The sequence below is a fragment of the Leptopilina boulardi genome, unplaced genomic scaffold (assembly GCF_019393585.1).
Source record: "Leptopilina boulardi isolate dan_hultmark-lab unplaced genomic scaffold, ZJU_Lbou_2.1 LbouV2_303, whole genome shotgun sequence".
NCBI lineage: Eukaryota > Metazoa > Arthropoda > Insecta > Hymenoptera > Figitidae > Leptopilina > Leptopilina boulardi.
Genome location: NW_026137867.1, coordinates 443,449 through 456,790, shown reverse-complemented (window position 1 = coordinate 456,790; position 13,342 = coordinate 443,449). Strand labels below are relative to the sequence as shown.

Here is a 13,342-nt window from a genome sequence, read left to right as displayed (position 1 = left end):
AAATTAAATATTGATATTCGTCACGTTTTTGTTTATCAATTGCTCTGCCATTTGCATCTGCGACTAAAACTTCCTATTTAATTGTTAAAACGATAATAGAGATAATTTTTAAGTGAAATTGTTTTTATGATAAATAAAAAGAACAATCCCTGGGGGAGATTAATTTTCAGCAAGGTTACTCGAAAAGATCTTTTCACTCGTCTCTAATCTGCCTTTATACAGACGTTCATCGTCTTTTATTCTGTCTAATCTTCATGGTTCACGTGCCTATATATATCACTATTTGTTGATAACACTATTATGCATTATTCTATTCTTTTTAGAGAAGCTCAAGGCAATCTCTCAAACTAATTTTACTTCCGTCAATTATGTCCTTCATGTTATAAAAAATTTTCCAACTTTGTTCAATAACAATTGAATTTAATATTTTTTATATCTGAAAAATTATTTTATCACAATTAAATTAGCTTTTGGAAATTATTTGTCCCCTAAAAATAGCAAAACAAAAAATTCATCAGTTGAGAGAAAGAGTTATCAAACTTGTATTGATGGGAATGAAATTTTTTATTTAGGTAAACTCGTTATTCAGATAAAACTGTAGTTTTCCAAACACGTTTTTGCGATTTGCAACTGAGGTTGACGACCGCAGAAGGATTTAATAAAGAAATTTATTAGCACGTGCACTCCTTCTCCTTCATCTTCTTTGCTTATCAAGAGCAGGAAGAAACTGTGGATTCAGCAGAAAAGAGAAAAAGAAGGGAAAAAAAATTCGAAAAAAAGTTGTAATGAGTTAGATGTAGGAATGTTCAGGGGGTGCCCGGAGAAAATGTGCATCAGCCCTTATCTTAGCTGCTGTTTCAATGAGCTACAGAATTGCGTCAGATTTTCGATGTTTATCCCGAACGATGAAACCGCAGATGCAGATAAATAAATAAATTTCCCTACCGCTCCTTTCCCTCTACTAACGTGGGGGGTTCAAATACTTCCACTTGCCACTGATAGTATTCAGTCAACGGTCCGGTCGTTCGACCGGACAGAACTTTCGTTTTTTCCATTTTTACAAGACTCGAAAATTAATTTACACGACAAATTTCCATTAGCTTTAAAATGATATTTTTAAATCAAATATAAAAATCATTTCCTTTAGTTAGAAAATAAGATTATTTATTTTGAATTGTAGTGAAGGGATGATTAGCATAATTTTTGGGAGATAAAAAGAAAAAGTGCGCACTTTTAATTCTATACTTCTTGTTTCTGATACACTTTTATCAGTCAACATAAAGTAAATCTTGTTGGTAGACAAGCGGTCGCCAAAGACGCGGAAAACGAAACCACTTTTTCACAGACTGTCACCATTTAAAAACATTTTTAAAAGCAAACATGCTGGCAAGACATCTTCTGTTTCTAGCAACCCGAAGACCTCGTAAGTTTTAAACAATAATCACTAAAAGTTAAAAAATTTTAAATGATATTTCAAAAATTTTTAACTAAAAATATTTTTAGAAAATATATTTTTAAAACTTTGCTTCTAATAAAAAGGATTTTTTTTCTTTTAGTAAATTGATCTCAATAAAATTGTCAGTGCAATATTCAAAAACTTATTTCAATTTAGAAAAACTATTTTTAGAGTCTATTTGGTGGTAACGTTTCTTGACAAAAAATTTTCATTACAGATTATCCCAAGTAATATATACACGCAAAAAAATAAATATTTGATACAATGCAATCTGACCAGAAAGAAAAATATTTTCATTTTACTTTTTAGTGAAATTATCAACTTCAACGGTGAAATAATCGCGAATTACGAAACAAGTATTTCGAGAATGTTGGAAAAAAAAGTGGGAACCATTTAAAAATAAATGCAGAATCTTGCGGTATACATTTTTTTTTGCATCCTACTCTTTCAAGTTTCTCCGTGGTAATTTTCCTATTATAAAGATATGACCCCAAGTAATGCTTTAACCTTCCAACTTTATCATCTGAATTTATAAGACTTAATCCGAAAGTTTCAATCAGATGTTACTGAATTATTTGCGTAACATTTAAAATTCAAATTTCAAAAAGTGGATAAATATTTGAATCTAATTTTATTCATATCTAAATTTAATCTAATTATATTTATATCAAAATCGAATTTAAATATCTGAATATTAAATATTGATTATTTACTAAATCTTAAAATAAATTTTTTTTTTGATAAAAATAAATTATATTAAAAATATAATTACCATTTTTGTCTATGACTAATGTGTTATATAACAAGCTTGATCTTTAAAGAGTAATAATGTATTCTTTATCTTATTGCATACCTCATCATTTTCTCAACAGATGCCAAATCCGTGCTAAATAACAAATGTAAAAAAGCTAGATAACCCCAATGAGATCACAAGCTATAGACAACTTTCTTGTTTGCACTATCGCACAAAATGAGTCAACGAAAAATTTATATCTTATATTCCCTCGTAATATTACTATCTATTTCCCCTTTTTCCAACACTTTCTTAAATACCTGTCATTAAATATGTATATCAAGATTACAAAAAAAATAAAAACAAAAAAAAATCTAAAAATTTAAAATAATTTCTAAAATTTAAGAAAATAGTCTAAAAAATTTATGAATCAAGAAAGAAAAAAAACTTTCAAAAATCGCAAATTAGAAAAAAAAATACAATATTTAAAAAAACATTTATAATATTTATAAAAATAATTTTGCAAAATCTAATGCAAAAAAATTTTTTAAATTATTTTTATAAAATTACAAAATAAAAAAAAAACAATTACAAAATTTTTTTAAAATATCAAATATTTACAAAATGTGTAAATAATTTTTCAAAATCATGATCGAAATAAAAGAAAACTATTTTTTTTTTGAAAAAAATCTGTAAATTGAGAGGAAAATTTTAGTCGTCAAGAAACGTTCTACGTATAGAGAAAATATCTATATATACAATGTATAGCGATATCATTTGAAATATTGGATCTGCATTAACACTTATATAGTGATACAAAAGGAGGAGGGGCGAAGGGGGGGGAGTATAATTATTGATTATAATTTTATAAGACCATCCCTCGTGCGTATGTACTTATAATCTCAATACACTTCTACGAGTAGATAATTATTCGAATAAAACAAATTAAATCTAGGACGCACAGTCTATATCCGATGGAATAATTCCATCTCATAAATTCTAGAATGCTGTCAATGTTAATATCAAACAATTTCATTTGACAACTTGAAATAATCAGTTATACCAGTCATAGAAAATCATACGATTGAAAATAATAAAAATTCCACTAAAGTTTCTAACTTACAAATTTTTTAAATAACAAAAAAAAATTTTTTTAAATCTTTTTTCATAAACATATTTTTTTTAATATTTGTCCGAAAGCAACGACTAAAGTATTTCATACACAAAAAAAAATTTTAATTTTGTTAACTACATTTAAAATTAAAATTTGAAAAAAAAATCTTGACTCGTGCCATGACGATGTATATAATAATTAGTGAAATTAAATATGACAATTATCTATAAAATAAGAAAAAAAAAATACTAAACTGCGCATAAGTTTAAAATATGACAGAGGCTTTCTTTCAAGATTATTAATCGAGATTATAAATAATCAGGATTAAAAAATCATTTCATTGACATTTCATATTTACTATACATATATAGTATAAATCGTGCCTCGTTGACACAGTGACTAACGAGTTTCCACCTCTTTCAAAAAAAAAAAAAATTACATCTTTTAATGTCTTGTTTGTGAAACTTGGTGCATGAATTTAAGCATTGTTTTTGATTTTCCCAGTGGTTGGTTGTGAATAATATATATAATTTTTTAAAAATTGAAACACAACATTAGAAAATTTTATAATTTGTTAAAAAAAAAAGAAAAGAAAAAGAAATAAATAATTCACCGTGTAAACGTGGCATTTTCACGCATGTTTAGTTGGTAAAGCGTGCACACCTCGCGTTGTAAGTAGCGTCGACCAGTGACTAACAATAATAACTAACTATATTTTAGATTTTTTTTTTTTAATGGGCTACTAAGTATTATATAAAAACCACAAAAGTATTTGTTTTAATACGCCTTTCTAGTTTCATGTCGTTTTATCCAGCACTATCCGTCCAAACAAAAGTGTACTTAGATAAATCTTTTTTTCAATAAGAAACTATTATAATAAGAATAAAAAAAATTCAAAAATCTATAAAAAAAAATAAATAAAATAAAACAGAAGTTATATTAGAATATTATACAAACTATATCAAAATAAATTATATTACAATTAGAAATAATTTACAAAAATTATCATAATTATAAAAAATAATGAAGTAAATTCTCTTTTTTATATTTATTTCTAATTGCAAATACACTAGAAACTATAAAAAAAAAGAAAAATTTTTTTATTCTATATAGTTTAAATTGATGAATAGGAAAGTACACCTCTGCTATGATAATCGACATAAACTGCTGTATTAATTGCTTGAACTAATGATAATGGTGATATAATTAAAAACACGGACGTACTTGCAACCTGGGGAGGGCATGCTAAATGCAATAATTGTGTATATTGTGAATACGTTACTTAATTTTATTTAAGCATTTTTTTTTTTGTTTCTTCTGTTTGTTTTTTGTATGCGTATATGAATTTATATATAAATATGTACATGTATGTATTTTACTAATGCGTTTTTCTTTTTATTTTTATCTGTATATAAATGCAAAATCGTTATTATATATCTTTATAGACTTCTTACGATGACGATAATTATTATTATCATATTAATGATACAATAGTATCCTTGTCTGTATGAGAATAGACATATTTTTTCAAAATGGACATTATGTTTGCATTTGGTCGTTTTTATTTCACCCGAACATTCTTTTTTTAAAAGTACCTTTTAAAGAATTTTTTTTTTTTTTTAATTTCACTCTTTATTTATGTATATCCCTCGGTTGTAAATACTCGTGTTTGTTAATGGTGTAATTCTTTTACATTATATGTATGTATATGTTAATCCCTATTTCCCATTTCCTATTGCACCTGGCTGTTTGATTTGTTTTGTGTTTATACTTTTATATGCAAATCCATAGTTTTTAGATAAAATATCAATACATGCACCATAAACAGTGTGGTATTTTCATAGTAATTCATCTTCCATTGTTCCATGTTCATTGCTTGGTGAGTATATTTTTTTTTATCATCCCCAATTTAATTCTTTCGACCTCAGATTTTTTATTTAAAAAGTTTTTAAATTATTCTTACAATAGTTGTGATATCAAAATAAACAAAAACATTTTATTCATCGACTTAAAAATGTTTTTGAAAAACTATTTTTTAACATGGAAACAAAATTTAGTATTGGAAATTGAAAAAATTACTCTGACAACAGCAGGGTCGAAAGGGTTAAAAAGAACACTTCAAAAATATTCAAACATTTTCATGAAATGTATTATGAGTTTTTTGATTCAATATTTAATAATTTAATAAAATTCATTGATAATTAAAAACTATTATTTACTATCGTTGTTAATTATATAAAATTTTTAGACTGTTTTCAATGAATAAAAACTTGTATTTTTTTATAAGCTTTAATTTAATGCAACTCTTTAATTGTTATCTTTTTAGTTTTGAAATTTTATCTTCCATTAATCGTGAATGTTAAATTCTTTTACATTAAAAATATTTATTCTTGTTAATGATTTCGATATACAAAAAAAAATTTAAATAAACAAACTTCTCTCTTTATGTAGCTAAAAATATTCATTACTGATAATAATAAAAATAAAACTTTTTTTATGTAACAATCAAAGTAGGTGATAATTTATCGAAATTGACCATATTTTCCTGATTTTTGTTTACACTAACACGCACACGCATTTATTCATTAACACATTTTGCACTGTTTGACGTTTTGCAAAATGCCTGCTTTTTTTAATATTCGCTTGCTTCTGTGACTGCTTATACGCTTTATATAAATCAATATCTGTCTTTAAATTCAACTTCAACTAAATAACAAAACAGTAAAATTATTATTATTTTTTTTAAATACATTTGAAAATTTTTTGTAGCTAAAAAATTTAACTAAAAAACAACAAAAGAGAACAAAATAAATCAAGGAAGAATATTTGTTTCAGAAAATCCTTTGCTTTCAATTACCGGGGAAACAATTCCAGGACAAGTGATAATTCCACAACCGCCACCGTACATTGGTCCACCGAGACCACATGACCTAAGAAAAACTCAAAGTTACGAAGATTTTGGAAATGATTCTAAATCTCAAGCAATGTTCTACCCTAGGCAATGTGATATGTATGACAACCGATCAAATTATTATCAACAACAACAACCATCACAAATGGTGTATCATCAACAAACTTATATCGACGATCCAAGAAATTATCAAATCTATGAGAAAAATCCACAATATTTAGATCATCAATCTCATGTATTTTCAAATTACAATGAAAATCAAAATCAAAGAATGTACATTCAACAAGTTGTTGATGCTCAAAATTCAAGAAATCAACAATTTTTCACACTTCCAAATAGAAAATCACAAAAAGAAATTGAACCTCCTCGTAGTGTAACACCTGATATTACTCGAGGTTTGAGTCGAGGTCCCGTCAGTTCTATGCATATGCTAGCTAGACAGAGTCAGAAACCAACACCGGAACAAATAGGATATCATAGACAACCGGAATCTGACACCTACATGGACCTAAGGAGGAGGCACATGGAATTAGAAGCTAGAAGCAAACTCTTTCAACAACAGCAACAACATCGCAATCCACCCGTGGACGTCAGAAACAGGTAAAAATTTTAAAAAACTAATTAAATATTCTTTCTAATATAACTAAATATTTTTTTACCGTTTTTATCGTTTAAATCAAAATTTCAGAATCCTAATTATTATACAACAAGAAAAAAGCTTCTAACTTTAAAAAACAAATTCCATATTTATAATATTAAAATGGTCATTAAATTCACCGTCGAGTGAATTTTGGTCCACTTTTAATTTAATAAACTTTTAAATTATCCCATTTTAATACCTTTGACTGAATATTCTATGGAAATATTTGTACTGAAAGTTAAGTGGGCATTTTCAAGCAATTAATTCAAGTGTCCTAGAACTTTTTGATCCCAGAGTATATCAATGAAAATTAATTGAATTTATTCATAATTAGATAAAAAGTAATTATTAACAATTAAATAAAAAATTAATTAGAATTTTTTTTCGTTTATAGATTCGCGCCAGCTCAAGGTTTAGCTTTTGGATATCGATCATTCGCAACATCACCCGTACAACAATTGGAGAAAAAATATCCCTCTGTTGAAAATTTAAAACGCACTCCACTTTCACCTATTGGTCCAGAAAATAGTAATGGATTTCAATCATCAACACCAACTGGAAGATCAACACCAACTGTTGCTGAACGTTTGGCTTTAACGACAAAAAGTCCTTCAGCAAGAATTATTAATACATCAGGTAAAAGTACACCAATTCTGGGTTCTTCTTCAGGAAGAAATACTCCCACGAATATTGTTCTTTCACCAACAAGAAGCACCATGTCAAACGAGGAATTATTCACCGCCATTCACAAATCAAAAAAGAGATTAAATATTAAAGACGATAGTGATAATTTATCTCCTACAGGATCTATGCATTCACTTTTTACAAATAACGCTGGCACAAGGCACAGCTGGAGTCCTGAGTCTCAAAAAACACCGGAAGTGAGTAAAAAAAAATTTCTTAGTTATTTAATTTCAAAAAATAAAACCACTATTTTCCCTCAATGATCGTATTTTCATCTAAACGAAACAATATTTTAATCAAATTATTATTTAATCGAAATACTATTTAAATTTCTATTTAATTGAATTTTAATTTCACTAAATATTTAAATCGGAAAATTTCTATTTCAATTATATTTTTAATTAATTTGAATAATTAACTAAAATTGTTCATACTGTTATAAAAAAGAGAAATATTCCCTTCAATTTCATTTTTTTTAAATTCATCAAATTATTAAACTTAAAAACTAAAGCAAATCTCGTGCACTAATTCTAAATACTAAAAATAAATAATAATTATTAACTTACCTTGAAATTCTCTTTCCAGATACCAGCAACCATTCAAACGCCATCAGCAACATCCCGTCTCGATTTCAAACGATTGCTCCTTCAGCAAAGTATAAAAAGTGGACCAATGAGACTTTCAGCAGCCGAACAATTGAAACTTTCTCGTCAACAGTGTCAATTACAGCAGCAGCAGCAATCACCACAAAATCTTCCACCATCGCCTCTCTCAAAAGTTCTCAGTCCTCGATCGGCATGGAGGTTCCAAACACCAAGAACCGACGTTCTTTCGTCGACAATAATTGAAGACACCGCAGCCGAAGAGAAGGCAATGAAACCATCTCCAGAGAATACAATCCAGCCTTCTGTAAAATCCAAAAGACAATTAGATTTATATAGTAGTGTACAAACGGAAAGAAAAGAATCTCATAATAATGATAATAATAGAATATCAACAAAATTATTAAAAGAAATCAATAATACTAATGATATGACAAAAATACAACATACAAACGATGTGAAACATAATATTAATATTAATAATAATAATAAAAAAACGCAACTGCCTCAATTAACGACAAACTTAACCGGAATCACGTATCAAAGGGTGCCTCCTTTATATTCACAAATTGAAACAAAAATCAAGGAACAAGAGACAATGAATACATATTTAAAGTCTTCTTCAGTACAAAGTAGCGCGCAAGATTCAATCAGCGCATTTGAGAATCGTAGACTGAATAACCAGTTGGCGAAAGCACAATTTTTGGCCAGTGGCCCTCACAATAGCCAAAATCAAAATTTCCTTTTTGAAAAACGATTTCGAGCGCGATCTGAATCACCTCAACATGCAAAAATGCAAAATGTTACTCGTAGTCCAAGTGCTCCAACCCTAGAGACTGCTCTTTAAAAAAAAAAAAAAAATCACGCCCAATCTTTTCAAATCAATACGGCCCAAATTGTAAGATTTTATAATAATTAATACGTAATTATTAGAAACAAAAAAAAATCGCAAATAAGTTGTAAATTAGAAAAGAAAAATACGACGGTTCTGATATAATTTTGTCTTCAGTGATTACTGATACGAATGAACTGATTAGAAAATGGCTCTTGATTATCTTTCTTTGTACAAAAATGACTGAAAGTAAAGTATTTTTTAATATTAGAGTCAACAAAAAAAAAAATATATATATATATATATATAAATATATACCTCACGGAAGACATTTTCGCGTTATTATTTATTCTAAATTATTTAACTAAATCAGAACATTTATATATGTAAAATATTTGAGAAATTATAAATTGTAATTTCTCTTATTCTACAATTTATAGTCTTGAAATAAAAATTTCAAGTTTTCTTCTGTACAAAAATTGGCAATTCGCATCGTTGCGTCTCTAATTTATTATTTTCAAATACACTGAAAAAAAACCTCGTATTTTGATACGTCAAATAAATATTATGTATATAGAGAAAAATTATTTCTATTTTAATGATAGCTGGCTTAAAGTCCTGATTGCTTGCTAGTCTAGTCTGGGATGTATATTCGATAAAAGGCGATTGAAACAGTAGAATTGAACTTCAATCACAGCACGTTTTTCATTAAAAAAAAAAAAAAAAATTTATAAACTTTTTCTTAAATTTTTATACACGTCACAATACTGGAAAATATTTTTTACAGTAAACACGTGCCAAAATTGTAGTTCAAATTTTTCTAAATGAACAGGAATATAATTTGAAAAAGTCAAGTGTGCTTTGAATACATTTTTACTGTATATGTAAACAATATAAACCCGAGTGTGTAGAGAGAAAAAGAGAGAGAGAGAGAGAGAGAGTGAAAGAGAGAAAAAGAACTTATATTTTAAATAAAATGCCTATGAAGTTCTTCTACATAGGCAATAAATAGTAATATATTTAAAAGACAAGTTTAGCATTTAAAAATAAAAGAGTTGCCTTAATTAAATTGTTGAATTCTGAAATAGTCGGCAAATGTAATCTCACGAATTTACAATCGCTGAAAACGTTTATAAGTATCGTAAAAATTGAATTATAATTTTTAGCACTTAAGCCGAAAAAGTGTTTTGTACTTTGCTCAGAATAAAAAAAAAAGATTCTATAGACCGAATTATTTGATTTTTTTCAATTCCTTATCAAAAATCAATATATAAAAACTTGTAAAATAGTTTACCTGATGAATAATTTCTCATTCCCGCTCAAGAACCTCAAATTTTTCTAAAATATCAATAAGTCATCATTATTGATATAAAATATCAAAGAAAAAAGCACTGGATTTATGAAATTTGTTAAAACAAAAATTTTTTTTTTACCATAATCAAAAACATTAATTATATCATCCCTAAATTTCGTCAATCAAACAATAGACGCACTTGCAATTATAGGTTAGGAAACACAAATATATATTTATCACGAATTAAAAGTAATGTACCTGATTAAAAGTAAACTTTTGAATAAAAAGAATCACAATTTTTATGAAACATTAGTACAAAAAAAAGAGGAAAAAAAATAAATAAAGATCACAAAAACATATGAAGTTTGAATAGCAACAGAAATCGACTAACGACACTTCAATTTCGCATTTTAATTGATAAAACTTTAAATTGTTTACTGATATTTCAATATAACTATTATTAAGTTTACTCACTGAATTAAATTCACTTTGCTGAAAAAATTTCTTGACAAGTTTAACAAGTTTGAATCAATTTTCTTTCCTTGTCGCAAACGGAAACTGCGAAAACTAGTGGCGAACCTAGCGACTGTCCTACCTAACCTCAAAATTCGAGTAATATTTCCATGTGACGAGTTTACTTCAAATATTTTTACCCAATCTTGTAAAGTAAATCAAAAATTAATTTATCTTTTAAATTACCAGTTTAATATTACACATTTAATAACTTTTAATTTGATTAAATGAATAAATAAAAGTAAAATTTATAAAAAAAATTACTTACCGACTGTAGCTGGCGCATGTTGTTTCCGTTCTTGTAAAAATGTTACCATCTTTAGATAACATTCTATGAAGTCCTCCTCTCTCCAAAGTTGATCCACTAATCGGGAAAAAAGATGGCTGACCCACAAAACATTGGAAGTTTATTGCACATGAGAAAATCTGTGCTAATATCGTAACAAATCAGCAACGTTCTGTTTAGTGTACATTTCACATTGTGTTTCTATTCTCGTGATCATTTAATGATCAAATTTTAGGATAATTGTGCTTCGAAGGTGTCAAAAATTTATTGAAACTCGATGTGTTGATACTTGCATTCCTGAGGAAAATAATAGCCTCGTAGTGAATGTGATTACGAAGGCAGAGGACTACGACCTTCGTATCGAGTGCACATACGGATTTCCAAAGTGCGTCACACGAAACTGAAAATAAAGAAGAAAAACGAAAACTTTTTTGTGGACATAAAAAAAAACATCAATTAATTGAAAAATCGTTAAGACAAAATGACTATTCTTTCTAAGAAGAAACCTAGTGGGACAAAGGACAGACGTGAAGGAGGTAATGGGTCTGAGGTCGATGTTCATGGAGTACAAAACGAACATGGATCAGGCTCAATTACTTTACCTAATAGTCCTTATCAGGTAAAAAGAATATCATTGTTTTTCATCACAAACACACGTGTCATTTGTGATATTTAGTAAATATTTCTTTCAAAAAAAAAATTTTTATTTATAATTAGAGAAATGATTAAATATGTCTTGAATATATTATCAGACATGTAAAAAAATTCTGATAACAGCAAAAAAAAATTATAACATTTTATATTTTATTTGATTTATAATAATCTTTAGCTTCAAAAAATTCCTATTTTTTCAACCTTTTCTTAATTTTTTTTTAATCAGGTTCGTGGGGGTAGTGGATTTGGAGTTGATCTTCACTCGGTGCAGGGTGAACATGGATCTGGTCCAATAGTTCTCACCAACACTTCTTATGAGGTGAGAAAAAAAAGAATTTTTTTTTTTATTAAATACAATTTGGACACCACAGTGTTTGTAAATAAAATTTGAAGAATCAAAATTTTGTTTACTATCATTTCAATCATTCTCACTGATTAAGAATTTTTTTTTTTTTTTATTGTAGTTTCTGAATTTGTGGATATATTTTGTTTTGATCGAATTTTGTACTTAATTTAAATTAACGATTAAATTTAATGTATAGAAAAAAATGTTTTTCTACTTCAAAATAATCTGATTATTTGAAATAATAAATATTATTTTTTGATGGTAATTATGAAAATGGGAAGTTTTTAATCCCTGCACTGGGTAAGGGCGACAAATGTATGTTAAACATTATTTTCTATAAATAACTGTTGTTTCAACATTCCTTAAAATCTTGATTGCAATATGTGCTATTCATATTCTTAAAACACAGCATTCCAAAAAATTTGTTTAAAGCAATTTTTCTCAATGGATATTTTAATTTAAAAAAATTAATATTTATGAAAATAATTATAGAGTACTGATCGTCGAGAAGAAAAACACTTTGAGGATGGCGGGGGTCCCAGTCATGGTAAACGTCATCGTCAACGAGCAAGTCCACATAGGTATAAATATTTCAATTTTATGAAAGTTTATTAACGATTATTTAATTATTAAAATTTTGTTTCTTAAATGTAATGTAGTAAAGTTTTTTCATATTTTCATTGTTTAAAAACAATAATTAGAAATTGTAAAGTTTTCTTTTTTATTTACAGCTCTTGCATTAGCCGAAGTTCGCGAAATAAACGTGAAAGAGAAAGGGACAGAGGACGTGAAAGAGAAAGGGAGAGAGAACGAGAGAGACAAGCAACGCCTCCCACAGCTTCTGGTAGTGGTTTGCAGGGTAATTAGATTAATTTCAATAGAATAAAAATATAAAGATTGTATTCGTTTAAATATTCAAAATTTAAAATTCTAGTGATCAACAAATAATAATTACACATGATAATCCGATTGTTCAAAGAATGTATTTGAATTTACAGTCTAAAATTATTTTTAATTTTTCAAAAAATGATTTTTTAACTAATACTGATCGTTAATTATTTAAATTCAATATTAAAATCTAATTGTAATTTATTCATCAACAAGCAGGTAGCAATAGTCGGATGGAAGAGAATCATGAGAATGAACTTTCAAATGGTTACAATAGCGGCGATGAATATACAGGTCGCACAAATCTTACAGCCGATGAATGGCAAGAGGTAAAAAAATAAATAAATCTTTTTATGAAAATGAAAAATTAATTTTTCCACGATTGAATT

At 27.3% G+C, this 13,342-nt stretch overlaps 2 protein-coding genes across 3 annotated transcripts in view; one reads left to right on the top strand and one right to left on the bottom strand.

Moving 5' to 3' along the window:
* LOC127282983 (metabotropic glutamate receptor 7-like) overlaps positions 1 to 8,150 on the bottom strand; it is a 248,951-nt gene extending 240,801 nt beyond the window's left edge. For both annotated transcript variants that reach the window (XM_051307602.1, XM_051307605.1), the window contains exon 1: positions 8,105 to 8,150. The gene's annotated coding sequence lies outside the window, so the exon portion shown is untranslated. The remainder of the gene's footprint in view (positions 1 to 8,104) is intronic.
* LOC127282957 (uncharacterized) overlaps positions 1 to 13,342 on the top strand; it is an 87,142-nt gene that overhangs the window by 71,162 nt on the left and 2,638 nt on the right. The window contains exons 9-17 of the mRNA XM_051307558.1: positions 6,139 to 6,814; positions 7,249 to 7,735; positions 8,124 to 8,978; positions 11,408 to 11,450; positions 11,542 to 11,684; positions 11,946 to 12,038; positions 12,558 to 12,646; positions 12,797 to 12,924; positions 13,170 to 13,282. Coding sequence (XP_051163515.1) covers positions 6,139 to 6,814; positions 7,249 to 7,735; positions 8,124 to 8,978; positions 11,408 to 11,450; positions 11,542 to 11,684; positions 11,946 to 12,038; positions 12,558 to 12,646; positions 12,797 to 12,924; positions 13,170 to 13,282 — 2,627 coding nt within the window. The remainder of the gene's footprint in view (positions 1 to 6,138; positions 6,815 to 7,248; positions 7,736 to 8,123; positions 8,979 to 11,407; positions 11,451 to 11,541; positions 11,685 to 11,945; positions 12,039 to 12,557; positions 12,647 to 12,796; positions 12,925 to 13,169; positions 13,283 to 13,342) is intronic.